At 58.1% G+C, this 27752-nt stretch overlaps 4 protein-coding genes across 12 annotated transcripts; 3 read left to right on the forward strand and 1 right to left on the reverse strand.

The window, feature by feature from the left end:
* Positions 1-3513: 3513 nt before the first annotated feature.
* On the forward strand, positions 3514-7020 carry Sp6 (Sp6 transcription factor). The gene is made up of 2 exons (XM_021240177.2): positions 3514-3648; positions 5675-7020. Exon 2 carries the CDS (start codon positions 5730-5732, stop codon positions 6867-6869), a length of 1140 nt encoding a protein of 379 aa, XP_021095836.1. The 5' UTR covers positions 3514-3648; positions 5675-5729; the 3' UTR covers positions 6870-7020.
* Positions 7021-12364: 5344 nt separating this feature from the next.
* Positions 12365-15499, forward strand: Scrn2 (secernin 2). 7 transcript variants are annotated; one of them, XM_013077791.3, is made up of 8 exons: positions 12365-12486; positions 12672-12845; positions 12983-13164; positions 13820-14019; positions 14282-14497; positions 14585-14750; positions 14843-15023; positions 15236-15499. In XM_013077791.3, exons 2-8 carry the CDS (start codon positions 12672-12674, stop codon positions 15398-15400), a joined length of 1284 nt encoding a protein of 427 aa, XP_012933245.1. In that variant the 5' UTR covers positions 12365-12486; the 3' UTR covers positions 15401-15499. The 7 variants fall into 7 exon arrangements, with proteins under 7 accessions (XP_012933245.1, XP_004859628.1, XP_012933246.1 ...); XM_004859571.4 differs by having other exon boundaries at positions 15239-15499; XM_013077792.3 differs by having other exon boundaries at positions 12672-12797.
* A 291-nt stretch (positions 15500-15790) lies between these two features.
* On the reverse strand, positions 15791-20490 carry Lrrc46 (leucine rich repeat containing 46). Of its 3 annotated transcripts, XM_021239978.2 has the most exons (9): positions 20376-20458; positions 20198-20262; positions 19979-20081; positions 18880-18988; positions 17683-17729; positions 17324-17433; positions 17084-17201; positions 16506-16651; positions 15791-16248 (listed from the first exon to the last, which is right to left on the reverse strand). In XM_021239978.2, exons 2-9 carry the CDS (start codon positions 20205-20207, stop codon positions 15875-15877), a joined length of 1017 nt encoding a protein of 338 aa, XP_021095637.1. In that variant the 5' UTR covers positions 20208-20262; positions 20376-20458; the 3' UTR covers positions 15791-15874. The 3 variants fall into 3 exon arrangements, with proteins under 3 accessions (XP_021095637.1, XP_021095639.1, XP_021095640.1); XM_021239980.2 differs by having other exon boundaries at positions 17084-17153; positions 20198-20490; XM_021239981.2 differs by lacking the exon at positions 20198-20262 and having other exon boundaries at positions 20293-20482.
* Positions 20491-20526: 36 nt separating this feature from the next.
* Positions 20527-26707, forward strand: Mrpl10 (mitochondrial ribosomal protein L10). Its single transcript, XM_004859567.4, has 5 exons — positions 20527-20658; positions 23345-23514; positions 24468-24632; positions 24859-25003; positions 25846-26707. The coding sequence occupies exons 1-5, from the start codon at positions 20607-20609 to the stop codon at positions 26100-26102; spliced, it is 789 nt and encodes a 262-aa protein (XP_004859624.1). The 5' UTR covers positions 20527-20606; the 3' UTR covers positions 26103-26707.
* Positions 26708-27752: the final 1045 nt, after the last annotated feature.

A 27752-nucleotide genomic window follows, 5' to 3' on the forward strand; every position in this document is an offset into this window, starting at 1 on the left:
TCAAGAAGTGTTCGTTGAATGAATAAAGGATAAATAACAGAAAACGATTAGACCCCAGTTCTGGGTACCACACCAAGTTTTCCAGGAACCTGGGAGGGTTCCCGGGGGGAAGAGAGGCCCACAGAGGGCCCTGTGGATGTCCAGGGTCACCATCTCGCAGTCTCCGAAGTGGAGTCAGGAGGTGGCCTGGGGTGGGTGGGTGGGTGGAGAAGAGACACCTGAGGGAGCCTCGAGTCAGAGAGTCAGAGGCTGGGGTCTGGCCCCTGCTGCTGACTCTGAGCTGCCCCGTTCTGGGGTTCAGTTTCCCCACTGAGTGAGGGCTTGGACAGAGCGGCCACAACACTTGTAGCAGCGCCATTTCCACAGGACAGTGCACTGGGTGTATCTGTCCTGTTAGACCCCGTGGTGGGTGGTTTGGATCTGGGCCTCAGTTTAAGGATCCTGTCCTCTGGAGCCAGGCCCCCTGGGCCATGACTTCTACCACGTGGGACAGCAGGAAGAATGTGGGCTCTGGAGTCTGAGATCTGGACTCAGTTTCCTCCTCTGTCTCTTAACAGCTTTGTAATCTCGAGCAGTCATTTAGTTCCTTTGATCCCTGGCTTCCTCATCTGTACAATGGGAAGAATAATAATAATTACCTTGTTGCATGCTCCTGAGAACAGGAAAGGTTTATGGAAAGTGCCTGGAGTGCACATAGTAGGTGCTCAATAAATAAATGCTGCCTATGATAAACAAGCAGAGAAAGAGGCTGCCCCTGGCATGAACTGGATCAGTGAGGCTTGAGGAGAGGAGGGCTGGCAGGGCTGGGAGGTGGGCACTGGCCGGGGAATCTATGTCTTTGCAGGAAGAGGGAGAGGGGCAGAAATGGCCCAAGTCTTGGGCAGGGCTCAGTTTGTGTGACGAACAGCATTGTTCCATTTTGAGTCACAGCAAGAATCTGGGCTGTGGTGACTTTAGCAGTCTCATCCTTGTCCGAATCAGACCACAGCCATCACTTTGTAGGGAAACGTCTAGCAAGTGGGGAACAGAAAGGGGCTGGAAGCAGAGAGCTGAAGCTGAGGAGAGAGTGGGAGAGAGGCAGGGATAGGCGGGGCAGGACTTCGAATGGCTCAGGGGCAACTTCCTGGTCACGGTGGGTCAGAGCGGAGTGAGTCCCAGGGGCGCTAGGGTAAAAGTGGGGTGGGGTGTCTCCCCTCATCTTCCCTGTTGCTTTCCAGGAAAAGAGGGACAGCACTGGCAGATGAAGGCAACCTGGTGCCTATTTATGGGAGATGGAACTCAGGCCCCCACTTGGGAATCAGACCCCCAGCGCCCACTTTAGCTTCCAAGAGTCGCAGATGCAGATGCTACAGCAGCATGCAGTGGGCAAGGGGAGACAGGAGAGTGGAAGTCTGCTCAGTCTTAACCCAAGACCCAGAGTCTCCCAGTTAGGTTGGGGGGCTCCGCTCTAGACCCGGTGAGCACCCAACCTTGTCCCGGAGGTGGCTGGGAACTGGGAGGAGAGGGTTTGCAAGCAGAGAGGAGGGAAATACAGCTGAGGGAGGTTCACCTAGCCAAGGTACAAAGATCCAGAGCAGTCCTTGTGACTCCACCTCGGCGGCACCCCAAGTTCGGGGAAGAAAGAAACCCGGTGTTGGGGATCCCCAATGCCCACCCTTCAGCCCACAGGATGGCTGAGGAAAGGGGGGCTTCAGAGCACCCTGGTCTGCCAGGGGCAGTGGGAAATGTGTAGGACAGGGGTAGAACTTAGGTCTGTGGATTCTAATCCCAAGACCTCTGTGAACACCAAACAACCCTGGGAACTGATGCATTTAATAATCACAGCAAGGATGTCTGTCTCTAACGCCCTGGGTTAATTAACCAGGACCCCCGGGGCTTATAACCCCTGTAAGCCCCAGGAAACCCTCCCAACTTGTACCCTGGTTGTCAAGATGAAGCAATCGAGCTTTCGAAAAGAGGGAAGATGCAGAAATTGATCAGACACTGACCACACACGCAGAGATTGGCTTTCAAATGGGTTGTGGATTTTAAGTTAAATGAAACTATTTTTGACTCTTTAGTGTGTCCGAAACAGGAATCCAGGACAGGTAAAGCAGTGTGGGTGAAAGGGGGCCGCAGGAGCGAGATTATTATTATTTTTTATTTTTCGAGACAGGATTTCACTACGTAGTTCAGGCTGGCCTCGAACTTGCAGCGATCCTCCTGCCTCAGCCTCCTGAGTGCTGGGATTACAGCCACGTGGCACCCCACCTGGCTAGGGGCGAGATTAAATCAGCCTAAATTTCAGCACGATTCTAGGAAATTAACTGTAAAGTAAAAAGAAAAAAAAAAACCCACTGAAAATATAAAAAACCAGTGGTCAAGGGCATAGTGGAAACTAACTCCAGCAAGGAAACAAATACAGAAACTGATCAGAGGGGTCACCTCCGGAGGCCAATGCCTCGGGTTTGAGTGACAAGATCCAGGAAAGGCCACCCCCAGGCCACCTCCAGGCACTAACAGGCTAACAGGCAGGGAGTGGGGGGTCTCCCCTACACCAGCGTTTGGGGGTGGGGGACCTCAGCTGCTGGGGATCTTTACAGGAGTTTTTAGGCGAGCGCCAGGAACGCGTTGAAATTTCACCTGAACGTTGCGCTGGGCCCGTGCCTTTGTTTCTCCCGAAGGAATCCAAGACCCCTCCCCAAACTGAGACATTCGCACAGAACCGGGAAGAACTGGCCGCAAGGGCTCGCCCAACTCTTTCCAGAAATGTCCCTGCCTAGGGCCGCCTAGACCCCTGGTCAGCCCGCAGAGCCGGACGTCCGGCGAGGACAAGCGCCTCGGGGACCGAGAGGAGGGGGAGGCACTTTGGCGGGGTGGCCTTGGGGACGCTGGGGTTCCGCCCTAAGGGGAGGTGGAGGGCGAGGCCCGAGGGGTCTGGGAGACCGCAGTGGGGGCCGGCGGAGACCAGAGAAAGGTGAGGGGACAGAGAGGGAACCCTGGAAAGCCCGAAGAGGAAGGGGGCGGAAGCATAAGGGGGAGCAGCCCCAATTCCCCACGGCCTCGGCTGCGAGTGGACCGGACATATATATTCTCGATGCTCAATCCTGTTTCCCTCTCAACTCCCCGGGTCGGGCGAAGCAATCGACTCCCTAAAAAGGGTGGCTCAGTAGCACCCCCTGGCCCCCTCCCCCGTCCCCCCAAGGTGTGCGCCGCGTCCCCGAGCAGAGCGAGCTCGCAGGACGGCAGTTTCCCAGCGGATCGGGGCCCTCGCCCAGGGAGTGGGGGGGTCAGGGGCTGGGAGGAGCCCGATCGCCCGCCCTCCCCCCTGGCCGGCCGGGCTGGGCCCCGTCCCGCCGAGCCTGCAAGGGTTAAGGGAGACTGCAGGTGAGGTGGGCGGGGCCGCGGGCCGGGGGGAAAAAGGAGTGCCGGGAGAGGAGGCGGCAGAGCGCGCGGTGAGTCACGGGGAGCTGCTCTCGCTCGCTCGCTCGCCTGATCGCCAGCTCCCGCCCGCCCTCGCCTGCTGCTGGCTCCCCGCGGCCCCCGGGTCTGCTCGCCGGGCCCTCGCCCTCGGCTCTGGCCCTCGCCGTTCAGCGCCGCCCGGCGCGCGGGGCCGATGAGCGCGGGTCTGTAGCGCGCGCGCCCGCGGAGCCCGAGCGCAGCCCCCAGGTAGGAGCCGGGTCGGGGTGGTCGGGGGCGCGCGCCGCGGACTCCTGCGAACGCGGGAGGGGGTGGCCCCAAAAGATCGGGGCACACAGAGCCGCGACCCAGGGAAAACCGGGCGGACGGGAGAGACTGGAGGGGTCGAAGAGGCTAAAACTGGGGAAACTGGAGCGACTGGGACGACCGGAGAATTGGAACATCGGGAACCAAGAGCAGGGAGGTCCCGACCGCCCGGGCCTCGGGCATGGAGGGCGGCAGCCGGCTGAGTGGCACGGGTGTCTGTCCGCCTTCCTGGATCGGGGAGCGCAGAGCGCGAGGCGCGCCCTGCTCTCCCCCGTCCTGAAACTGGGGAGCAGCCATTGCACCCTAGACCTGGGCCACCGGGCTCCCTGTCGGAAGAGGCCCCTCTGGAGCCTGGGTCGTCCCGGCTTCCCCATCCCCCAGCCCCCGGGGCAGTTCCCAGGCGCCAAAACCTATTAGGGTCCCAGGCCTCTCCTCTCCGCTCCCGCCCCGCCCGGGCCTAAGGCTCCGCTCCCGCTGCTTCTCCCTGTTCCTTTCTTGTGGCGAGGCCGCCAGAGCCTGAGTAGGCGCCCCAGCCCTCCTCTCCCGGCCTCTCCCAGACGATCCGCCGCCTCCCGGTCCCGGCGCACAAGGTGGTTGGATTAGCAGAGCCCTGCTGTGGGCAGGGCGGAACGGTGCCCTAAATCACTCTCTCCTCCCCCCAACCTCAGAGAAAACCCGCAGACCGGGGAAAGGGCTTCCAGGGGCTGGGGAGAGATGTTGAGAAAAGGGGTCCTAAGTCACAGGTCTGTGGTTGAGGAAGGGGCAGGGGTCTTTGGGACCCTGACAGTGTAGGCGAGGAGAAGAAGCAGGAGTCAGAAGGCCTGGCTCTCTCAGGCACCTCGCAGTACCTCGCCGCTGACTGAACAATAAATGGACAGCGTTCGCTGTTTCAGTTACGGCTCCAAATTCCACCTGTTTCGTTCTCTTGGAAATCGGTGGGTTGGAAAAAATAAAAGGGGGTTGGCCCGGAGCAATGGTTCTCCACGCTTGACTGCGTGTTAGAATCCTCTGGGAGCTCCTAAAAGATATCCATCCAGGACTGGGGTGCGCCCCCATGTAATCTCTCTGGGCAATTCCTGCGGTGAAGTTCTGAAACTGTGGCTTCTCTTGCTGCCTTTCTCTTCCCCAGCTGCGACCCTGGACCCTGCATCCCTCCAGGGGCTGGCAGGGCAGTTGTTTCGTTCTGAGTTCACCGGCAAGCAGAAAGTGTTTCTCCGAGTCTCCCCTACCTTGGAGAAGGGCGCGGGTAGCAGCGGCCAGAGAGTGCCTGGCATGGTGTGGATCCGGACAGGGAAGGGGAAATTGGTTTTCTCCAGCCCGGGGTTGGAGGCTACTTCCCCAGAAAGCAGCACTGCAACTGCACCCCAGGGAGGTGAAGTCCCTGCCCAAGGGAAAGGAGCGGGGGTCAGGCGTGGGAGTGGGGTGGGGGAGCGTGTGAGAGATGAAACGCTCTTCCTCCCCCACCTGCCCGCCGTGCTGAGTGAGGGCCCTCTCCCCACACTCGCTCTGCTTTGGGCTCTCTGAAGGGCAAGTCACCTTCAGCTTCGGGTTTGAGAGCAGACGGCCCCTTTTCGTTCGTTCGTTCGTGCCCTCTATCCAGTTGTGTCCCCAGGTGAGCTGGGCATGCTCAAGGGGTCTGGAACCTTCCCTGGAACGGGCAAGCGGGTCTCGCAGGGGAAACGGCCTGGTAGCTAGGGTGGGGGTGTTTCTAGCACTGTGACCCACGACCCTGGGGTTAGCTGGGTCTGATGGGCCGGATCGCCGGGAGGACGGGCCGCCATCCTATGCCCGGTGGAAGCTCAGCTTGGCACCCTTCCTAGCAACACCCCCCCTCTGGTCCCCGCCCAGAGCCCAACCCACTTTTAGCACCTGGGGGCCAGAGGGGAGCCTTTGCGAGCGGGAGGATCCGAGCTAGGACTGAAGCGCGTCAGTTTCTCTCCTCACGTCGCCTCCTCTTTGCCTCCTTCAGGTCCCTCCTGAGGTGCCCCTGACCATCCCTGCCCACCCCACCCCGGATCCCGGCAATGCTAACCGCTGTCTGCGGCTCTCTGGGCAGCCAGCACCCGGACGCGCCTCACGCCTCCCCGCCGCGCCTCGACCTGCAGCCGCTCCAGACATACCAAGGCCACACGAGCCCGGAGGCCGGGGACTACCCCTCCCCGCTGCAGCCGGCCGAGCTGCAGAGCCTCCCGCTGGGCCCGGAGGTGGACTTCTCCCAGGGCTATGAACTGCCGGGGGCCTCCTCGCGGGTGACCTGCGAGGACCTGGAAAGCGACAGTCCCCTAACCCCAGGACCCTTTTCCAAGCTCCTGCAGCCGGACATGTCGCACCATTACGAATCGTGGTTCCGGCCGACCCACCCCGGCACGGAGGACGGCTCGTGGTGGGACCTTCATCCGGGCACCAGCTGGATGGACCTCCCCCACACTCAGGGCGCTCTCGCCTCCCCCGGCCACCCGGGGGCGCTCCAGGCTGGCTTGGGGGGCTACGTCGGCGACCACCAGCTCTGCGCCCCGCCGCCCCACCCGCACCCGCACCCGCACCACCTCCTCCCGGCCGCCGGGGGGCAGCACCTCCTGGGGCCGCCCGACGGAGCCAAGGCTTTGGAAGCGGCCGCGCCCGAATCCCAAGGGCTGGATTCCAGTCTGGACGCGGCGGCCCGACCCAAAGGCTCCCGGCGATCGGTGCCCCGCAGCTCGGGCCAGACCGTGTGTCGCTGCCCCAACTGCATGGAGGCCGAGCGGCTGGGGGCCCCGTGCGGGCCCGACGGGAGCAAGAAGAAGCACTTGCACAATTGCCACATCCCAGGCTGCGGGAAAGCCTACGCCAAGACGTCGCACCTGAAGGCGCACCTGCGCTGGCACAGCGGCGACCGTCCCTTCGTGTGCAACTGGCTCTTCTGCGGCAAGCGCTTCACGCGCTCCGACGAGCTGCAGCGCCACCTCCAGACCCACACGGGCACCAAGAAGTTCCCCTGCGCCGTGTGCAGCCGCGTCTTCATGCGCAGCGACCACCTGGCCAAGCACATGAAGACCCACGAGGGCGCCAAGGAGGAGGCGGCGGCTGGGGCGGCCCCGGGCGAGGCCAAGGCCGGGGGCGCGGTGGAGCCTCCCGCGGGCAAAAGCAAGCGGGAGGCTGAGGGCAGCGCGGCGCCCTCCAACTGAGCCGCTCCTGGCGGCCGCCTCCCCGCCGGCTCCGTGGGGGGGTCCGAGGAGAGCCCCGGCCGGGCGTCTTGGGGGGCTGCTTGAGTACGGGGAGGTGGTTATTTATTGAGCGGGGCCGGTGGCGGGCGCCAGGTTTAGGGTTTGGGAACGCGGGGGCAGGGCTGCCAAGCCCTTCCGTCCTTCCTGGGGGCCGAGAGGGGGCACCCCCGCCCGCGCCTACGGGTGGCGGAGCCGGCTGGAGAGAGGATGGCGCGTCCCCGAGCTGAGGAGGGCCGGCGGGGCGCTGGGGGAGCTGTCTGGACACGTCCCCAGAGCCTGGGAACCCCGACATAAAAGCGCCTCCTCCGGAGCCGCCCTGCGGCCTGGCCCTTTTCATCCCCCTCCCCGTACTCCCGCCCCTAGGGTTTCCGGAGGGAGAGCTGGGCGGCTGGGGGTCCCCTTTCCTGGGTCCCCTTAGCAGGGATGGCTCTCTAACTTGGAGGGCTGTTGATGTAGAGTAGATCTTTTGATGTTGCCTTCCTGTTAACCCTTCCAGATAAGTCTGATGGAGCCACGTAGGAAGAGGGGACAGTTTTCAGGCCAGAGTGGCGGGTGCAGGGCAGAGTTAGATGGGAAGGGGGAGGGGGAAGCGGGAAGTCCCCTTCCGAAAAAAATTTTTAAAAATAGAGAAAGGGATTTGGGGGGGGGGGGAGTGGAAGGAACTATAACCCCTTCCCTCATCAACTAGTTCAGTCCTTTACTCTTGGTCTTTCCAAAAATGAAAGTCACATTCCCCATCTCTGGCCCTAGGTCGGTGGTTAAGGCTCTAGAACTGATGTAGTTCCTTATTCGAGGTCCCCACTCTGTACCTTCCCCTTGGGACGGAAGGGAGGTTACTGGGGCTAGGAGGAGCTGAGCCTGGGTCCCAGCAGGGGGTTCCCAGCCGCTGGCGGAGGACCCAGCCCCTGCCAGGCCTCTCCTGCTCCGCGAAGCGAAGCCGAAGCCCGGGCTCTAGCCTGACACTTCCGGTCCCTTGCCCCTGCTGAAGACCCGCCTCCGGCCTTCTGTATGAAGAAGTCCTCCCCCCGGGAAGGGATTCAGGAAGCTGTCTCCATCCCTCCGTTTCCCTTTAGATTCTAGGAATATATATGGATTATGATCGCGGGGGCGGGGCAGGGAGAAGCCAGGAGGAGGCCGAGCCAGGCAGAGGGGAAGAGGATGCCTGGGAGGGTCTGGCAGGCCAGGGGACCCTGGAGCTGGGGACATTCCCAGGCCTGACAGAGGCCTCTAGTCCCTCTGACCTTCGCTTCCTCCCGCTCCCCTCCACCCAGAGCCCTCTGCAGGGATTAGCTGTGCATTGATTTTTAAGTTATAAGCAAAGGGTATTTTATTTAATATTAGGGCATGTGAGTGAGTGTGTGTGTGAGTGAGTGAGCGTGTGTGTTTCTCTACTGAGCCTGGGGTCGCTGAGACCCCATCTTGTCCACCCTGTCCAAGGACTGGGAGCTCGATGGGAAGCAGGGGCTGGAATCTGGGTTGGAAAATGTGTTTGTGCAGGGAGGGCTCCTCCTTCAAAGGGACAGGGTGGAGTTCCCCCGTGGGACTCAGGGGCCTGGGGCAGGGTAAGAAGTAAGCTTCTTTCTTTATACTCCCCCTTTTCCCCACCTCCTGCTAATCCAGCCTAGGTCCCCTTCCTCGAGGGGAGGGGCGGGCCATTGTGCACTGTGCTCGGCAGGCTGGATGGCCTGGCCAGAGGGGAGAAAGGAGGGCACCGTGGGTGTGGGATGCTTTTCTCCTCCACCCATCGAAACCAGCCACCCCTCCCTGTGCCACCACCATGGCCTTTTCCAGTGACCATTCCAAGGGGGAACTCCCAAGTGGGTGTTGGCAATGGGGGGCACCGATGTTCCCCCTTCTAGAGACCCTGTCCCCTAAAGTATGCAGGCAGGGGCTTTGGATAGGTTTTCTTCTGCTCCCCTTTCATAGATCTAGGTTTCTTGGCTGCCTGCCCTTTTAGGCAGCCCCCCTAGAGGAAAATGTAGGATTTTTTTTCTTTGCTGTGAACCCACCTTGGGGGGGAGGAGGAGGAGGAGGAAGAAACAGCCTGTGTTTTTTATGCAACAATAAAGTCATCAACAGCATCTCGGCCTCCTTTGTCTTCCAGCTTGGTCCGTTTGGGACTAGGACTGGGTCAGGGCTGCAGGGGAAGGGTGGCACTGGCTTGGATCTTGCAGCCCCAGGGTGGTCTCAGTGCCATCCACGTAGCCAGGTGAGAGCTGGGATGTGACCTGACCGAGGAAGGGAGGCTGATGGCCTGGCTGTCCCTCCCTGGGCATCCCCTGCAGGGATGAGACTCCAGAGTTCCTTTCCCTTCTCTGCTCCCCAGCACCGTGGTTCCCTCCCTGGGCACAGTGGCTGTCCCTGGCCTGTGGGGACAGGTGAGTCCACTGGTCCCTCTGGTCCCTCTGGCTGTGAACAAGGCGGGGGTGACTAACAGTGATTTCTTCACCCAGGACGATCCCTATCAGGGACAAGGCGATGAAAGACTGCCACAGTATCTGATGGGCTCCTGCCCAGCTAGGAAGTAGGAGGGCAAGGTTGTTACTGGGCCCGGCAGCTAGGGACCCGCTTCAGTTACGCGGAGTGCAAACACCCACTGAGCCACCGTGCGTGACGCGAGGGCTTCCCCGCCTGCCCGGGCCTCAGTGCTCGTGCAGTTGGTGCCCGATTCACATAAACTGAAAAAAAGCCTGGGCACTGGAGCCCCACGCTGGGAGGGTGGATGGAGGGTCTGGTTTGGGCTCCAAAGGAAGTGGATGTAGGGCGTGTCATATTCTTTCACCGTCCCTATTTTTTTTGGTACTGGGGATCGAACTCGGGTCTTTGTGCTTGCGCAGCAGGTGGCGAAACCGATGAGCTAAATCCCCGGCCCTCTTCCTATATTTTTTTAGCCAGATTTCTTCTCTTCCACTCGTGGGAGTCCTGTTTCCCCCACTCTTTCCCGAACCCAACTTCTTTCCAGCCAAATCTGGCAGAGGGGTTCGCGTCCCGGCAGGAGAATGAGGCTGTTTCTCTGGGACCTCCAGCCTGCGGCTCTCCTGCCGGGCACCTCTTTTGTCTTCCTGGCCCCGGGGGAGTTAGACCCCAGGAACCTGGCGGATCCCACCCTTCTTCCCCATCGCCGCCCCCGGGGGCACCAGGGCAGCTTCGGGCCGGCTGGGCCAGTCTGGGCAGGGCCGGGCCGCCCCTCCTCCCCTCGCGGCTCCTCCCGCTGACCCGCATTCTTTCGGGGGCCTTGATGGGGCTCTGGGATTGTGCGCTCTCCTGCAATGCTGCCTGGCTGCCCGGGGCCCCGCGGACCCCTTAGATGTGGCGCCCCAGCAGGCTGACCCTGAAGAGGGAGTTAGGGAAATCGGCACCTCTCCCTGACCCTCGGGGTGACCTCTCTGAGCTCGCTCCCCGCCCGGGAGGTGTATGGAATCCCTCCAGGGTGGGTGGAAGGAGTTAGGAATGGAAACGTGAGAGAAGGCAGTTTGCGAGTGCAGCCCGGGGCTGTGCCGGGGCCTCTGCCTGCCCACCGGCTCCTCCGAGCCTGCTTCCGCCCCACAGCGGGCAGCCCGGGAAGTGCAAAAGGGAACCGGCGCTCCTGCAGGGGCCTCGGCCGCCAGGCCTTGGGGGCGCCTAACCTTGAGGGCTGCTGCAGAAACGACATCCAATGGCAACCTCATGGCAGCCTCCCAACGCCTCCTCGAGGATGGGCCAGCTGCAACTGTCACTTTCCCAGTAGTCCCCGCGCTCAGTATCCTGGCAGTGTAGGCTCGGAAAGAATGTCAGGAGCCGGCCTGGGGTGGTGGTGCAGGCCTGTCATCCCAGCACTCAGGAGGCTGAGGTAGGAGGATCGCTGCGAGTTCGAGGCCACCCTGAACTACATAGCGAGACCCTCTCAAAGAATAAAACAAAACAAATCTCAGGAACCAAATGCCACCCCAAAACTGTTAGAACTAATCAGTGAATGAAGTTACAGGACATAAAGTCAACACACAAAAATCAGCCTTTCTTTTTCTCTTTCTTTGACAGAATCTCACTCTTGCTCGTTGTGGCCTCCATACCTGGGCTCAGCCCTCCCAGCCTCTGTCGAAGTACCTGGGGAGCCCTACACAGGGCTCAGCAGCAGAATCTCTGTTATTACTAACAAAATACATGGCCAAGAGATCAAGGAGACAGTCTTTCTCACAAGCCACTCCACCAAAACAAAACACAAAAACACATAGATATAAACAGTGTTGGCAGATATAAATTTAGACATTGATGAAAAAAATAGAAGAAGACATGCACAAAGTGGAACAATATCCACATTCACAGACTGGAAGAACTCATATTGCTAAAATGCCCATGCAGCCCAAAGCAAGGTCCAGATTGAATGCAACCTAGAAGTGGGCTCTCTGTAGCATCTCCTGTCCCCTGCTCCTGGAAAGCTCCAGGGAGGGGAAGTGTAGGGGATGCATTTGATGAAATCCTGGCTGTGCAGTTATGGAGGAAAATGAACCGGAAAGCAGAGTATTTGAAATCAGAATCCACCAAACGGGCTTTGCCCTTTGAGTGTCACTGTATGCAAAGGCACGAAATCTTTGAATTTAAACTTTCTAAGTTTCCAAGCTATCTTCCTAGAAGCTTGAGCACAGTGGGGCGGAACAGGACTTTGGGATCGGGTGGGTTTTGTGCATCTGTGTCCTTGTGCCTTTTTATTTTTATTTTTATTTATTTATTTTTAAATTAAATTCTTTTATTGGTACATTGTAGGTATACAACACAATTACATTTCTCATTGGGAATTGTACCTTTATATAATGCATCTTGGTTCTTATTTTTTCCCCATCCTTGTGCCTTTTTAAAGGCATCAAATTACACCTCCTGGCTTGTGACCCATCACATGTTGTGGGGACTCTTGTCTTTGGGATTCAGGACAGAACTCAAATAGCTGAGGTTGTTAATCTTCAGATGCCCCAGCAGTCGCCGGTGTTTTACAAATCCTTTTTTTTTTTTCTGGTACCAGGGATTGAACTCAGGTCCTTGCGCTTGCGCAGCAGGCAGCAAAACCACTGAGCTAAATCCCCAGCCCTTTACAAATCCTTTTTTTTTTTTAATTTTATTTTTTTATAGTGTTTTTTTTTTTTTTTTTTTTTTTGGTACCAGGGATCAAACTCGGGTCCTTGTGCTTGTGAGGTAGGCGGTGGAACCACTGAGCTAAATCCCCAGCCCTTTACAAATCCTTTTAACGAAGGCTCCAGCTCCTGCCACTGACCCCATCCTGTGGATCTGTCCCAGGCTTTTTGTTTTTTGGGGGTTTTTCTTGGTATCGGGGATCGAACTCGGGACCTTGAGCTTGCGAGGCAGGCGCCGGAACCACTGACCTAAATCCCAGGTTTTACTAGAATTTGGAGAGCCACTGGGCTCCAAGAAGTGGTGCTGGCGCATCCTGGTGGCAAACGGCGGAACTGCAGGTGCTCTGTCCTGGCTCCGCCCCTGGGGCCAAGGCGCTTCCTGGTCACCTGGGAGCCTCTGTCCAATAGGACAAACCTGACCGGAGACGGAGAAGGTGGTGCCCGCCACCGAACTGGGGGTCTTGGAGGCCGGAAGGGTGAGGGGCACACGGTCCTGAGGACGCGAAAAGGGGAGGACAGGAGAGGGGCGGTTCTCTGGGCATGCGCGGGAGCGTGCGACTCTCGGACAGGGTAGCGAGCAAAGGGGACGGAACCGCGCCGTCGGGATCCTGGAGAGGTGGCCCGGCTAGGGGGACGCCATCATCCCTCTGCCTCTCTACAGATGGCGTCGATGAGCCGTGACACCCCTTGTTCCTGCGACTGCTTTGTCTCTGTGCCCCCGGCCTCTGCCATCCCGGCCGTGATCTTTGCCAAGAACTCAGACCGACCCCGGGACGAGGTGCAGGAGGTGGTATTTGTGCCCGCGGGCACGCACGCCCCGGGGAGCCGCCTGCAGGTGGGCGCTGGGAGGTGTGGGAGACCTTCCTCTGTTCCCAGGCCCTGAAATCATCTGTAAAATGGGGCTAAGACCTTGGTGGAAAGCAGGGCATAAGCAGTGCCCCCTTTTCGAGTGGCCTTTTCCTTTCTGTCCAGTGCACCTACATCGAGGTGGACCAGGTGCCCAAGACCCACGCTGTGATCCTGAGCCGCCCCTCTTGGCTGTGGGGGGCTGAGATGGGCGCCAACGAGCACGGGGTCTGCATTGGCAATGAAGCCGTGTGGACCAAGGAGCCAGTTAGGGCCGGGGAGGCCCTGCTGGGGATGGACCTGCTCAGGTGCGGCCCTCCTCCGTGTCCCTTGCCTGGCGCTCCCCAGTCCACCTTCCTGTGGCCTCCTCCCCTGGCTGACCTTGTCCTCCTGCCTTCCCAGAGACTGCCCGGTCCCTCCTTCCTCCTAGCTCGGTCTCCCGGGGCTGATAAAGAGCCTGGCCTGGCTTGGAGACAGGCTGGCAGCACTTCAGTTTTTTAATAGTTGTGAGCTGGTTTTGGTTGTTGGTTTTTTTGAGACAGGGTCTCACTAGGTAGCCCAGGCTGGCCTTGAACTTGCCTCAGCCTCCCGAGTGCTGGGATGACAGGCGTGTGCCACACCCAACTTGTAACTGTTTTTCATTCGAAACCTCATGCGTGGAGTCCCAGTTCATAAAAGTGGAATGGTGGCTCGGTAATGGTGTGACTGAGTCGAGGCAGGGGCTCAGGGCATTGCTGTCCCTGAGACACTCCTGTCCCCGAGGCTGGGTTTCAGCCCTTGCCATGGTACTCTGACCACAGCTTTGAACCCACTGGCCCCACAGTGTTCACTGTGATTGATGCCAGTGTATTTGCTGTGTGACTTGGATTTGTCACCAGGCTTCTCTGGGCCCCTTGTGTCCACCGGAGCTTCTGCCACCTGGGACTGCTAGCCCCGTTGCCCTCTGCCCTCCCTCTTTGCCAGGCTGGCGTTAGAGCGGGGCAGCACTGCCCTGGAGGCCATGCTGGTGATCACCGGCCTGCTGGAGCGCTATGGACAGGGTGGCAGCTGCCGGGAGGACCCGGCTCCGTTCTGCTACCACAACACCTTCCTGCTGGCCGACCGGACAGAGGCGTGGGTGCTGGAGACGGCAGGGAGGCTGTGGGCGGCTCAGCGGATCCAGGGTGAGGGGCTTAGAGATGCACCCTTTGCCAGCCTGGGGAGGCAGGAGAGCTGGGGTGGACAGGCCCCCATCCTAGTGCCAGGCAGATGGGAAATGAGCCCACTGAGCAAATCTCTGCCCTCTTCAGCCTGCCGCCTCCTCTGGGAAGTCCTCCCGGGCTTGGCTGGGCAGTGAGCACACTGTATATGCAAGCAGGCAACCAGCCCAGTGCCTGGGACAGAGGGGCCGCTCCGTGGTAATAGAAGGGCTCCCCTCCTCCCTAGCGGGGGCCCGGAACCTCTCCAACCAGCTGAGCATCGGCGTGGACATCTCGGCAGAACACCCGGAGCTGCGGAGCCATGCACAGGCCCAGGGCTGGTGGGGCGGACAGGGCTCCTTTGACTTTGCCCAGGTCTTCTCGCTGACCCAGCAGCCAGTGCGCATGGAGGCGGCCAAGGCCCGCTTCCGGGCGGGGCGAGAGCTGCTGCAGCAACGGCAAGGTCAGGGCGGTGGGGTTGGAGAGGGGAGCCCCACAGGCAGCCACCCCTGCCCTTGCCAGGGCCTCACCCTGTCCTGCTCCTGGGCAGGGGACATCACAGTGGAGGCGATGATGGACATCCTCAGGGACAAGGACAGCGGCATCTGCATGGACTCTGGGGGCTTCCGCACCACGGCCAGCATGGTGTCCATCCTGCCCCGTGACCTTAAGCGCCCCTGTGTCCACTTCCTCACCGCCACCCCAGACCCGTCCAGGTGGGACGGACAAGGGAACAGGGGACAGTGTGCCAGGCCGGGGAGACAGTGGGATGTTCTCTCCCTCTGTCCCTCCATCCCTGTCCCCTCAGGTCGGTGTTCAAACCTTTCATCTTTGGGGAGGGGGTGACCCAGGCCCCCCAGGTGCTGTCCCCCACTTTTGGAGCCCAGGACCCCGTTCGGACCCTGCCCCGATTCCAGACTCAGGTGGATCGCAGACACTCGCTCTACCGTGGACACCAGGTGGCCCTGGGGCTGATGGAGGCTGAGCAGGTAACCCTGGGAATGGGGGTTGCCTGGGGGCCACACACCTCGGCCAGGCGCAGCTCTCTGGGACTGAGAGGGGCTGGGCATGGAGGAGACTGCAGAGCTGACAGAGGGCTGCGCTCCTTGGAGCTTGCTGCCTGGGAGACCATCCGAGTTCCTGGCTCTGTCTTGTTTGTGCAAGAGGGGACACAACCGCCCCAGCCCTGCCACTTTCCCAGCAGGAGAGGGGACAGAAGCTTCGGCAGAAGCAGCATGACCTGGAGCGGGAAGGCCTGGAGGTCCTGTGGGGGCTGCTGGCCGCCGGTGAGGGGACCCCACCACCCCAGCAGCTGGGCAGCCTCTTCCAGGCCTTCGTGGAGAGAGAGGGCCAGGCCTATGCCTAGCATGCAGCACCCGACTTGGGGAGCATGGCGTACCTGGAACCAGCTCCTGAGCCCCGGTGGGGAGAGCAGCCTTTGCCTCAATAAATGTGTTGTATTTTCTGCTTCAGTGAACTGGATCCCAGGGCCAGTGTGGGGGAGGGAGCCGAGGGAGGGCAGAGGGCAGCCCGAGCTGGCTGTAGGCAGGAAGGTGGTGACAGGGCGGGAGGATGGGAACAAGTGTCCCTGTCCATGTGTGCGTGCTCTGGGACCAAAGACTCTGCCTCACACAGTGGCTGGTGACTGCTGGGGGACAATCAGGACCGCGAGGGTGAGGTCCTTTGCTTGCACTAGGTCTGCTTCTTGGTTCAGGGCAGGTTCCTTCCCTTGAGATGCCAAGTGACAGGAAAGGCATTTCGAGGCCAGCGACCCTTTATTGAGAGGGCTGGGGCAAGTGAGGGCGTGGGTCAGAGGGAAGCCACAGTCAGAGGCCACGCTTCACTTCTTGGCTCTCTCGGTCGTAGTCTTGGTTGTGCTGGGGATGCTGACCACAGAGGTCTGAGGGGCAGGGGCAGGGGCAGAGGCCGAGGCGGCTTGAGGCTCCTTCTCAGCCTGGCCAGAGCTTTTCTGGTCCCTGGGCGCCAGCACCCTTGGTTTGGTGGCAGGAGATGAAGCCTGGGGCAAGGAGGCCGGGCGTGGCTCCTCCTTTTGGGCTGGGAAGACCCTAGGGCTGCTGTCGCCAGCGCGGGGGGCAGGGGGCAGCTCGGTGATGACGGGCTGCGTCTCCATCCGCAGAAGGTGCTCCATCAGGGCCGCCTGCTGCCGGCGCTCCAGGGGCCCAGTTGTCTCCCGAGCCAGCTCCCTGAAGAAGCCTAGTGGGGCCAGGGCGGGAAGTGGCTCAGGGAGGTCCCTGGCCGACCTCTGCCATCCCGAGGGGCAGAGCCTGAGGCTGGGGCTGGGGCCGGGGGGGCTTGGCCCCCTGGCTGTCCTGGGCTGCCACCTGTCCACTGCTTGTGCCCCAGTGCCGCCCGGGCTTGTGGCCACTCCCTGGACCCCACTGCCATCGTCCCCAGGCCCTGCAGGGCAGGGCAGGCTCTGGGGAGCCTGCAGCCTTGGAAAGTGGGGTTACCTCGCTCTGAGCAGAACGGGCCATTCAGCCCCAGGAACTCGTCCTCGTCCCCCGAGGCCTGGTCCTCCTCCTCTGAGGTCCAGCGCTCGGCCACGGGCTGCTTGTCCAGGTCCAGGAGCAGGGGCAGTGCTGCAGTCACCATCTCCCTGTGGGCAGAAAGAGCAGAGGCTGCCCAGGAGGAGCCCTGGCATGGAACCTGGAGGACGCAGTGATGCTGGCCATAGCCCCACAGCTGGAGGGGTGGCAGCTCACAGGCTGGGAGTGGGGCCTGGGCTCAGGCAGACAGCCCAGACTGGCTGGGTGGCGCATGGGGGATGGGATGGGAAGGGGCAGCCTGATCCGGAGGCATGGAAGAGAAGGCCAGGGACAGTGCTGGGTTTGCAGGCTCAGGGAGCCACCTAGCACCTTTTTTTTGAGACAGGGTCTCACTATGTGATCCAGGCTGGCCTTGAACTCATGATGCACTCACTGGCCTCAAATTCACAGCCATCCTCCTGCCTCAGCCTCCCGGGACAGGCGTGAACCACCACACCTGGCCTTGGCCAGCACCTCTTGCCCCACCCTCCATCCCTCCTCACCTGTATCCCTTCCGGGTGGTGCACTGGTTTCCAGTGAGGCTGAGGATGAGAAGGCTCTGGGGGAGCTCATCTGCACACAGCAGAGAGAGGCAGTGAGGTGCCACATGCTCTCCAGATCCTCGGTAGAAGGGAACACATGTGGGGTGTGGCAAACACCAGCACAGGGAGACAGGCAGAGGCCCCCTCCCGCCCACGGACATGTTCTGTGAGCCAAGGTGGAGGGGACAAGCATGCTCCTACCCAGCAGCAGGGAATCTATCAGGTTCTCAGAAAGGTCCAGAAACTGAAGGTGCGGGAGGGCGAGAAGGTTTTCCACCTGCCTGATGCAGTTTCCTGCCAAGGACAGGAAGCTGCAGGGGAGGGAAGGGGACAGAGGCAGAGATGAACACAGGACAGCTGGGGGGAGGGAGGAGGGCACCAGCACCTGGGTGACCAGCAGGGACACTGCCTGCGGGGGTAGGGAAGCAGGGCCAGAATCAGGGGTCAAGGCTGATGGAGAGCTGGGATTGGGCAGGTTGCAGCCAGCTCTCTGGGGCAGCGTTGCCAGTTGCCAGTGTCCCCTCCTACCTCCTCCCTGCCGGAAGCCTGGTCCCACCTACCGCAAGGAGGGAATGCAAGCCAGGTTCTCGATCCGCTGGATCTTGTTCTGCAAGAAGAAACCAGACTGAGGTCAGCTGGTGGGGGCCCTTCAGGGGACAAAGCCCCAAGGCCTCGTCCACTGTTCCTGCATAAGGTGGTGTACTTTGGGGGTGACCACCCACCCCTGACAGAAGTGACTAGACCACTGGCTTTCTCCAGGTGGATGGATAAAGGTATAAACTTGGGGCTGGCCAAACTGGATTAAAGTACACTTTTCTGACCCCACAACCAAAGAGGGACCTAGAAATCATAGGAAGAAACCAAGGGCTGCTAAGTGGCTGTCCTAACCAGAGGGAACAATGAGCATATATTAATTTGATCTGTAAAATTTCTGTAGGAGCCAGATGTGGTAATGTAGGCCTGTATTCCAGCACTTGGGAGGCTGAGGTAGGAGGATCACCATGAGTTTGAGGCCAGCCTGGGATCCATAGTAAATTCAAGGCCAGCTTGAACTACATAGTGAGACCCTGTCTCAAAACAAACAAACAAACAAACATATTCTGTGGGTAAGTCTAAGGGACCCAGGGAAGGCTGCAGGTCACTCAGCCACCACCACCAAATGCCCTTCAAGGATCCCAAGGGTGTAGAAGAATCTTTATAGATTACTCTTCCTCTTCTTCAAAAGAGAAAATGGGCTTGAGCTGTGAAACTTGAAAGGGTTATGGTAGATACCAAGAAGAATTTCTAGGCCAAGAGAAGTGTCTGACTAGAGTATTTTCAGAGTCATATTTTTCTGTCAGTACTGGGGACTAAACTCAGGGCCTCTGAACTAAGCTACATCCCCAGCCCTTTTTATTTTTTATTATGAGACATGATCTCCCTAAGTTGCCGAACTGTCCAGGCTCGGTTGACTTACAATCCTCCTGCCTCAGCCTCCCAGAGTGCTGGGATCGCATGTGTGCAACACTGTGTTCAATTAATCTGGGAATGGTTTAAGTGCCTGGCCGAACTCAAAGAAGGCATGAGATGCCAGTCTGGCTGCTTTTATCTCTCTCTCTCTTTTTTTTTTTGGTACCGGGGATTGAACTCAGGTCCTTGTGCTTGCGCAGCAGGTGGCAAAACCACTGAGCTAAATCCCCGGCCCTTGGCTGCCTTTAGATTAGTCAGACTTTGTCCACAGGGAGCAAGAGGAGAGGAAGGGGAGGGGACAAAGTTACCTGTTGCAGATAGAGGCTGTGAATATTCTGCAGGCCCTCTAGGTTTCTGATCGCGGTAATCTGCTCTCGGTCCAGGCGCACCGTCTGCAGGTCAGCAAGGGTGTGAAACCTGGGACAAGGGTCGGCAGTGCAGTGTGGGACAGGGCTCACCTCTGTGGCCTCTTAGCCTGGAAAATGGGAAGGTGGGAAGAGGAGAGGAAGGAGGGATAGACAGCTGGATGGATCAGATGTCCAGACAGCTTCTGGACCCATGAAGTGGTGTCTGGTCATGGAACTGGCTCGCTGTGGAGACCAGGATCTTTGTCAGTGGTCAGGGTCAGAGTGAGAGCCCGATCCAGGAGTCCCCTGGGAAACTGGCAGACAGCAGCTCATGGTTCCTAAAGAGATTGAGATGAGAGAAGCCTTCCCCGGGCCAGCCTGATGGTCGAGGCAGAGATGAGGCCATTTGTGCAGGAAGACCCTTCCTCACCTCCCTTCTGAGTGTCCCTGGCGGAGCAGCATGTGCTCCTGCCATGCACTTGTATTGAGGGCCTACAAATGACAGAGTCCCTGCCCACCACTACGAGAGAAGCCAGCCAGACACCTATGACAAGTGAGTGGCAGAGGCAGGTACAAAGAACTGATGAAGTCGTGGGAGATTTAGTCTGGCATAGAAGGCTCAGGACTGCTTCCAGGAGGAAGTGACAGATGAATAGGAGTTAGCTACAAAGATAGGAAGGGACCAGGAAAGAGGCATTACAAGCAGAACAAATGGTACACGTATGTGCTAGCCCAATCCTTCTCAACCTTTTTCTTTTTCTTTCTTTCCTTTTTTTTTTTTTTTTTGAGACAGGGTCTCACTATGTAGCTCAGGCTGGCCTTGAACTCACTGTGTAGCCCAGGTTGCCTCAAACTTGCAGCAATCTTCGTGCCTCAGCTTCCCAAGTGCTGGGATTACAGGCGTGTCCCACCATGCCCGGCTTCAGAACGATTTTTAAGGAGGGGAAATCAGTTGGCATTATCACTGATTGGAGTGTGGAGCTGTCTGAGAGACAGCGATGACTGGACGAATCGTACAGCTCAGGGAAATGGCCATCCCCTCTTTCCCCTCCCCACTCACATCTTCTCTGACAGATCCTCATCCTCGGGGAAAGTCAAGTTGCGCTTAATGATAAGGGCTTCGGTGATGCAGACACCGTCCTCTGGGCTCTGGGCAGGTTTATCTGTGAAACGATGATTCTAGTCGTCATTTCTTCATTCTTGGAGGCCCGACCCTACGGCCGATCCTACTGTTCACTCTGCTGTGCTGTTCTACCCAACCGCCCACCTCCCTGCTCACCTCCAGACATGACCTAAAATAGACGAGAATTTTGACTGCCCTGAGATAGAGGAAAAAGCTCAGCCCTGGGAGACAAGGGAAAGGAGTTGATTTACAGTAACTTTTTAGGGGTAAGTTTGAAGACAGTAGTAAATAGGGATGAAGAAGTCTGGATTTGATGGGTGTGGAGGCGCTTTACTGGCAACAAACAGGAGTTGCGGGCAGGAGGAATAAACTAGCGGTTCCCAAGAGCTCCTCGTCGTGGCTAGGAGACTGGACGCGGTGGGAGGGGTGGCGCTCCTTGGGTCCGACTCTGCGCATGCGGAGTACAGCTTCTTCTGGTGGCTCCGCCTACCACTTCCGGTTCTCTGCCCCACAATCCTGAGCTACTTCCGGCTCCTTTCGGCTCTCGTCTGTTCTTCCGGTGGCAATGGCTGCGGCCGTGGCTGGGGTACTGCGAGGTGGTCTCCTGCCCCAGGCGGGTAAGGAGTGACCCAAGACCTCGCTGCCCGTCTGGGCAGCGCTCCCTGGTCCTTGTATCCCCTCCCCTACTTCTGACCCTTCCATTAATTTCTTGCACCGGACCGCTCGGGGTGATCTCTAACACCAGCTAGATCGCTGGCCTCATGCCACCCACTTCTCGGTGACTCCAGACTGGTAATTGCAGCAACGATGTCACCAACAACAGCATTTATGTCCTACGTTCCAGTCCCCCGGCTCTGGGTTTTTCTAATGCACCACGCAGCTCTTGCCGCCGACCCATATTCTTTGCTTAGACCACTCTTGTCCGCACGTTGTTTGTTTGGTTACTGGGGATCGAACTCGGGTCCTTGCGCTTGCACAGCAGGCGGTGAAACCACTGAGCTAAATCCCCGGCCCTTGCCCGCACGTTGTGCTCCGTGCCTCCTTCCTTCCTTCATAAATCCTCCGCATGAATGTCGCCTCCTCAGGCCTTTCCACTGTCTGTGAAGCAAGTTTTCTCGATTAAATCTTTCTTGTATTAGTCAGCCCATGGTCCCATCAGGATCTGTAACTTTGCATTTTGTTTATTCGCTTGTCTCTATGAGATTTTAAACCCCCTAAGGGTAGAGCCGTGTTCCTTCCGCATAGCCTGCAGGTGGCATGATGCCCGATGTTAGTGACACGCAGCAGATTTGTTCAATGAATTTAAGTACTGACTGTGGGCCAGGAATTATGATAAATCTTTTACATGTATTACCTCATTTATTAAGAGTTCTTTTTTTTTTTTGGTACCGGGGTTCAAACTCGGGTCCTTGTGCTTGTAAGGCAGGCGGGGGAACCACTGAGCTAAATCTCAGGCCTGTATTACCTCATTTAAACTTTAAAGCACTCTATGGGGAAGGCATTATCATTCCCTCTTCACACGAGGAAACAATTTTGTACCGGTTGAGGGACTGGGCAAGTTCACAGTAAGTGGCAGGAGAGCAGTTAAAACCCAGTTGCTAGGGGCCGGGGATTTAGCTCAGTGGTTTCGTTGTCTGTTGCGCAGGCTCAAGGACCTGAGTTCGATCTCCAGTACCAAAAAAAACACAAACAAACCCCAGTTGCTGGCTGGGGATGTAGCTCAGTGGCGCTGTGCTGGCCTCAAAAGTGCAAGGTCCTGAGTTCAATCCCCCCCCCCCCCCCGCCAAAAAAAAAATTCCATCTGATCTCAAAGCTGCTCGTTTTTTGAGACAGGGCCTCACTGTGCAATTCAGGTTGGTGTTGAATTCACTGTGAAGCCCAGGCTGCCCTTGAACTCTTGCTTCAGCCTCTTGAGTGCTGGGATTACAGGCATGAGCCACCCCATCTGCCTCCAAAGCTGCTCTTAGCATTTAGGTTTTTGTGGCCACTGGCATCGAAACCTCTTGCCCCAGCAAATCTGTGCTGTCTGACCTTCTAGCTGACTCTTTCTGAGGTCCCATCTCAGCCTTGGGAAAGGTAAAAGTGGGCAGCTCTAATCTTGGGCCCTGGGTGGAGGATGAAGGGGTCACTTTGGCTCAGGGCTTTTGGCTATCTCCTTGTTTCTGAGGGGTGCTCGTAAGTGCTTGTCCACAAGAAGGAAAGAGGAGAGAGAAATGGGAGAGCTATGAGGCTGGTGTAATTTTCCCCCCTCTTTCTTCAAATTATGGCAGCAGCCTGGGAGCAGTGATTAGGGTGTGGCAGGCATCAGCATCAGCATCAGCAGGAGGGCTTTTTAAATGACCTTTTGCTGGCCTGCTCCAGAGTTTCTGAGTCAGTAAGTCTAGAGCAGGCATAAGAATTCGTACTTCTCACAGGTACCTGGATGATGCTGATGTTAGCTGGGTGGGGTGGAGAGAACTTCAAGAATCAGTGGGTAGGGGCAGGGATTTAGCTCACTGGTTCCTCGGACTGCCTGGAAAAGGGCAAGGTCCTGAGTTTGATCCCCGATACCCCGATACCAAAAAACCCCCAAAACAACCACTGGTTTAAACCAGTGATTGACATATCCCAGGAGGGCTGCTCACTGTGTGGTTTCTTTGTTTTGAGTTACAGTACTGTTGATGGAGTACAGGGCAGGTCTGGAAGTGATGCATGGTGGCACACTCCTGTAATCCAGCACTCTAGGAGGCTGAGGCAGGAGGATCACTAGTTTGAGCTCAGCCTGGGCAGTTTATTGAGATCCTATCTCAGAAGAGGGCTGGGGATTCAGCTTAGTGTTGAAGCCCTAAGATCAGTCCCCAGTACAGAAGGAAAAAAAAAAAATGGAGGGGCAGGGATTTAGCTCAGTGGTTTTGTTGCCAGCTGCACAAGCGCAAGGACCCGAGTTCAATCCCTGGTACCAAATAAATAAATAAATAATGGAGAAACGGAGGCCTCAAGGGACCAAGCAACTGACCTAAAGTAGCAAGGTGTGGTGGTGCACACCTGGGATCACAGCACTCTGGAGGCTGAGTCAGGAGGATTGCCAAAGTTCAAGGCCAGCCTGAACTACATAGCGAGACCCTGTCTCAAAAATAAAATAAAATTTTAAAAAGAGCAAAGGTTGGGAACTCGGGGTTTCTGCTGAGCCGCTCCTTGCCCCACTGTCATGCTGCATTGCCCTCTGTGAGCCATAGCTGTCTCTGTCCAGAGTGTGGACTTTTTCTGCACAGGAGCATGCAAAGGCTCCAAAACCACCTCTCGCTGTCGCTGTCCCCTTCCCAGGCTGGCTGCCCACCCTCCAGACCGTGCGCCACGGCTCCAAGGCGGTGACCCGACACTGGCGTGTCATGCACTACCAGCGGCAGAAGCTGATGGCTGTGACTGAGTACATCCCACCCCGGCCCGCTGTGAGCCCGAGATGCCTGCCGCCTCCCCCCAAGCCCCCCAGGGAGGTAGGGCGCACTGGGCGCACAGGGCTGGGTGGCGCGACGGTGCCCTGAGATGACTTTCTCTCTCAGGGTGAAGTCATTACGTTGCCCTGAGCTGCACCCTGTCTCAGAATAAAAAATTAAAAGAAAGAAAAGGGGAGGGGCCTGGGGATATAGCTCAGGTCCTGGGTTCAGTCCTCAGTAAAAGAAAGCTTGTTTTGTGAAAATGTCTCAGTTTTAAGCCTGCACTGCCAAACAGTGGTTAAAAAAAAAAAAAAAAAACCACTGTTTTTTTTTTTTGTTTTTTTTTTGTTTTTTTTTTGGTACCGGGGATTGAACTCAGGTCCTTGTGCTTGCGCAGCAGGCAGTGGAACCACTGAGCTAAATCTCCGGCCCTTAAAACTGGTTTTTTGAGACAGGGTCTGCTGTGTAGCCCAGGCTGGCCTCAAACTTGCACCAATCCTCCTGCCTCAGCCTCCTGAGTGCTGGGATAACAGGCATGCCCCACCATGTCTGGCCTAAAGAGCTACCTTTCATTTCTTTTTGTTTGTTTATTTCTTTATTGGTGCTGAAGATGGAGCCCAGGTTCTCATATATGCTAAGCGTGTTCTCTACCACTGAGCCGAACCCCAGCCAGCCCTGTCTTGTATTTGCCATTGGTAAAATAACCCAATGTGAGCAGAGTGTCAGATTGCTACTTGAGGTAATGCTCACGTATTATTGCCACAGTCTTGACTGTGGGGAGCAGCGTGGGTGCTTGGGTTTGCAGCACGGCCTGAGTCTGTGACTCACTATCGAACATGGAGGGGCTATGGTGGGTGATGTCCCAGTCTCTGAGAGTCAGGGCCCGACCGTCCCACCTGTCCACCGAGCTGTTGTGTCCAGCCGCACTGGAAGCCCCAGCAGCTCTCTGGGGTGAATGAAGGGTGCCAGGAGGAGAGACAGCTGGCTCCCCTTGGCCACCCCCCTCGCCGTAGGAATCAGGCCTCATCCGGGTCCTCCGGCGGGAGATAGCAGCAGTTTTCCGGGACCACCGCATGATAGCCGTCTGCCAGAATGTGGCCATCAGCGGTGAGGACAAGCTCCTCATGCGGCACCAGCTGCGAAAACACAAGATCTTGGTGAAGATCTTCCCCAACCAGGTAGGGGCCTCTCTGGCAGGGCACCCCTCTGCCCCCAGGGTCGCCAGCCAGTCTCAGCTCTGCTCCCTCTAGGGCTTTCTGTCGGCCTGGCCTAGCTGCTGTCTGCTCTAGTGCCTAGACTGTGGCGAGGGGGTGAGGCACCCTGGTGCCACCATAGCCACCTGTGACCACGGTGAGAGGCCTGTCCCCCTGCTGTTCTCCATCGGCCACTCTCCTGCCACACCAGGTCCTGAAGCCCTTTCTAGAGGATTCCAAATACAAAAGCCTGCTGCCCCTGTTCGTGGGGCACAACATGCTGTTGGTCAGCGAGGAGCCCAAAGTCAAGGAGATGGTGCGGATCCTGAAGATGATGCCCTTCCTGCCACTGCTAGGTGAGCAAGCGCCCTGCTTCTGAGGGCCAGGGGGAGAGGGGGGTGCCCCTGGGCCTGGTGTTGTTGTGGGGCGCATCTTCTCAAGGGAGAGGCCTGAGTCAACAGCACATTCTTCCGTTTGTTTGTTATTTTGAGACAGGATCTCCTTAGGTAGTCCAGGCTGGCCTTGATTCACGGCAGTCCTCCTGCCTGGGCCTCCTGAGTGCAGGCATGACAGACCTGCACCACCACAATGGACAATATTAGTTGTGTTTATGATGTATAATCATCACCCCCATCCATTTTCATAATTCCATCTTATAAAACTGAAACTCTGTACCCACCAAAAAATAACTTCCTGTTTCTTTCCTCTACTACAGGATTCTGTCTTCCAAAAAGTTTAGGGCTGGGGATTTAGCTCAGTGGCACTGTGCCTGCCTCGCAAGCACAGGGTCCTAAGTTCGATCCCCAGTACCAAAAAAAAAAGTTTAGTGAGCCGGGTGTGGTGGCACATGCCTCTAGGCCCAGCACTCTGGGAGGTTGAAGCAAGAGAATCACAGCTTTGAGCCCAGCCTAAGGTGACTTAGTGAGAACTTGTTCAAAAAAAAAAAGGTGGGTGGGAGGGAATGTAGCCCAGTGCACAGGTCCTTGGATGAGAAGAAAAGACAGGAAACACTGGCTTATGGGGAGCTGGGGCCAGGTGATGTGTTAGGCAAGTTTTGGAGAGAAGCAGAGGGGGTTGATCCCCGACAGTGGAGATGGGATGGGCTATAAGCGGAGCTGAGTTCTGGGCAGGTTGGTGGGGGCGGGTAGAGTTGGGGTGCTATGTTAGTAGGGAGCCCAGCTGAGCCTGTGTCTTGCAGGTGGCTGCATCGATGACACCATCCTGAGCAGCCAGGGCTTCCTGAACTACGCCAAGCTGCCCAGCCAGGCCCTGCTGCAGGGCGAGCTGTTAGGAGGACTCAGCTTCCTGCTGGCCCAGACCCACACCCTGCTCCAGCGCCAGCCCATGCAGCTCACTGCCCTATTGGATCAGCACATCAGACAGCAGCAGGAGGGGGACTCGGCCAGGACAGCCAGTGAGAAGCCAGACCCTCCCGAGCCGGTTCTGGACTCCTAGCCGGCCTGTGCCCCCAGCCCGCCCACAGACACCCCACCCTGACTTGCCGGCCTCTGTCCTAGATGCCAAGGCGCTCGGGGTGGTGCGTGTGACGTGGCTTCCACCCATAGCCACCTGCACGGGGACAGGACCACTCGAGACAGTGAGGCTGCTGGTCACTATCTCTCACTAGTTTCCCATGGGGCCCGGATGGAAGCAATCCCTTCCGTTTTCCGCCATGAGGCCAGAGGGCTTCAAATCTTGCCCTGGTCACCTCCCCCTCACCTGCTGTCCCTTGTGGACGTCTCCCTGCCCACTTTGGGGGCCCAGGCAGCTACAGAACCTCCGCTGAGTGGTGGTGCAGAGTGGCCCTGTGGGGAACCCCCTCTGCTGAGCACGCACAGTCAGTCCCTGGACCCTCCCAGTGTCATACAGGAGAAATGGACAGAGAACGTCAGTGGACGCCCAAGGTCCTGCAGTCCACAGTGGCAGAACAGGGACGCGGCCCAGGCTCTCGCCCTGAATCGGGGTCACCTGCGTGATCCTGGGTAGCTTGGAGGTCACCACCCTGCCCTCGGGGGCCCTGTGGTGGGCGGTGCGTGGTGATAAATGGATTGTACGAAGGACTTGGTGTCAGCAGAATCTTTTCCAGGATCTTCTGTCGCCTCTGCCTGGCCTTACTTCCTAGCAAACCTCTCCTCCTCCTCCCCGTGCCGTGTCCACCGGCGGCATCTCTTTCATGCCGGTCCCTTTGAAGGCCACTGACAGCTGTGCCCATGTCATGGGGTGCTGCACAAAAGAGCTGTCAAGGGGCTCTGGGGCCCGGGAGGCTGCTTCCTCCAAGTCTTGGAGCCAGGACCTCCTAATCAAAGGGCTGAGGTAGTGCCCGGGCTGTGCCAGGTGGGTGGCTCTTGTGCAGCCCTTCCTGGGCTTGGCGAGGTGCCTGGCAGACCTAGTCCTGGGCAGGTACTGTTGGCCCTGGAGTGCAGCAGCTGCTGTGGCCCGAGCCAGAACCAGCTTCCCGCTGCGGCCGGCTCTGTCGGTGCCTGGGGGCGTTCAGTTGGTGTGGAAGGGATGGAAAGCCCTGGAGGGTCCCCAGTGCCCAAGCTGGTGCCCATGCCACCCTTGGGAGGCTGAGCCGCGCTGAGCTGAATGGAGCTGAGACCACTGGTGTCCCTGAGCCATGTGGATGACCCGACCTGCTTCGGATCCTCTGGGGACGGTGCAGTGGACAGGCACCCCACACCATTCCCCCGGGCCAGAAGGACCTCAAATCACATCCTCCCCCTGCTGGGGATGGTGGCCGAAGCTCCCATTAAAACCCACTTCTTTTAAGAAAACTACTTTGTGGCAGTTAAACCCATCAGTCTGTGCCACATCCATTTAAGGGAATTTTAGGGTATTGTGTTTTTTGTTTTTTTTTATGGAGACAGGGTCTCGCTATGCAGTTAGGCTGGCATTGAACTCACTATGTAGCCCAGGCTGGCCTCAAACTTGGGGTGATCCTCCTGCCTCAGCCTCCTGAGTGCTGGAATTACAAGTGTGTGCCATCACACCCGGCATAGATCTTTCTTAAAAGCCAATTTTCCCTTCAGACCTAGGGCCGGGGATTTAGCTCAGTGGTCTTGCTGCCAGCTGCACAAGCACAAGGACCCGATGTTCGATCCCTAG

The sequence above is a fragment of the Heterocephalus glaber genome, unplaced genomic scaffold (assembly GCF_053883595.1).
Source record: "Heterocephalus glaber isolate CG9 unplaced genomic scaffold, H.glaber_assembly_v1.0 deba00001773, whole genome shotgun sequence".
Lineage (NCBI taxonomy): Eukaryota > Metazoa > Chordata > Mammalia > Rodentia > Bathyergidae > Heterocephalus > Heterocephalus glaber.

Bases quoted from the DNA above. Each gene is read 5' to 3' on its own strand.
- Sp6 (XM_021240177.2), top strand. From the start codon at position 5,730: ATGCTAACCGCTGTCTGCGGCTCTCTGGGCAGCCAGCACCCGGACGCG.
- Scrn2 (XM_013077791.3), top strand. From the start codon at position 12,672: ATGGCGTCGATGAGCCGTGACACCCCTTGTTCCTGCGACTGCTTTGTC. The intron at 14,498-14,584 runs GTCAGGGCGGTG...GCTCCTGGGCAG, and splicing joins GCTGCTGCAGCAACGGCAAG to GGGACATCACAGTGGAGGCG. The intron at 14,751-14,842 runs GTGGGACGGACA...CTGTCCCCTCAG, and splicing joins GCCACCCCAGACCCGTCCAG to GTCGGTGTTCAAACCTTTCA.
- Lrrc46 (XM_021239978.2), bottom strand. The intron at 17,434-17,682 runs GTAGGTGGGACC...CCTCCCCTGCAG, and splicing joins GCTTGCATTCCCTCCTTGCG to CTTCCTGTCCTTGGCAGGAA. The intron at 16,652-17,083 runs GTGAGGAGGGAT...TTCTGCCCACAG, and splicing joins ACCACCCGGAAGGGATACAG to GGAGATGGTGACTGCAGCAC.
- Mrpl10 (XM_004859567.4), top strand. From the start codon at position 20,607: ATGGCTGCGGCCGTGGCTGGGGTACTGCGAGGTGGTCTCCTGCCCCAG. The intron at 23,515-24,467 runs GTAGGGCGCACT...CCCTCGCCGTAG, and splicing joins CCCCCAAGCCCCCCAGGGAG to GAATCAGGCCTCATCCGGGT. The intron at 25,004-25,845 runs GTGAGCAAGCGC...TGTGTCTTGCAG, and splicing joins GCCCTTCCTGCCACTGCTAG to GTGGCTGCATCGATGACACC.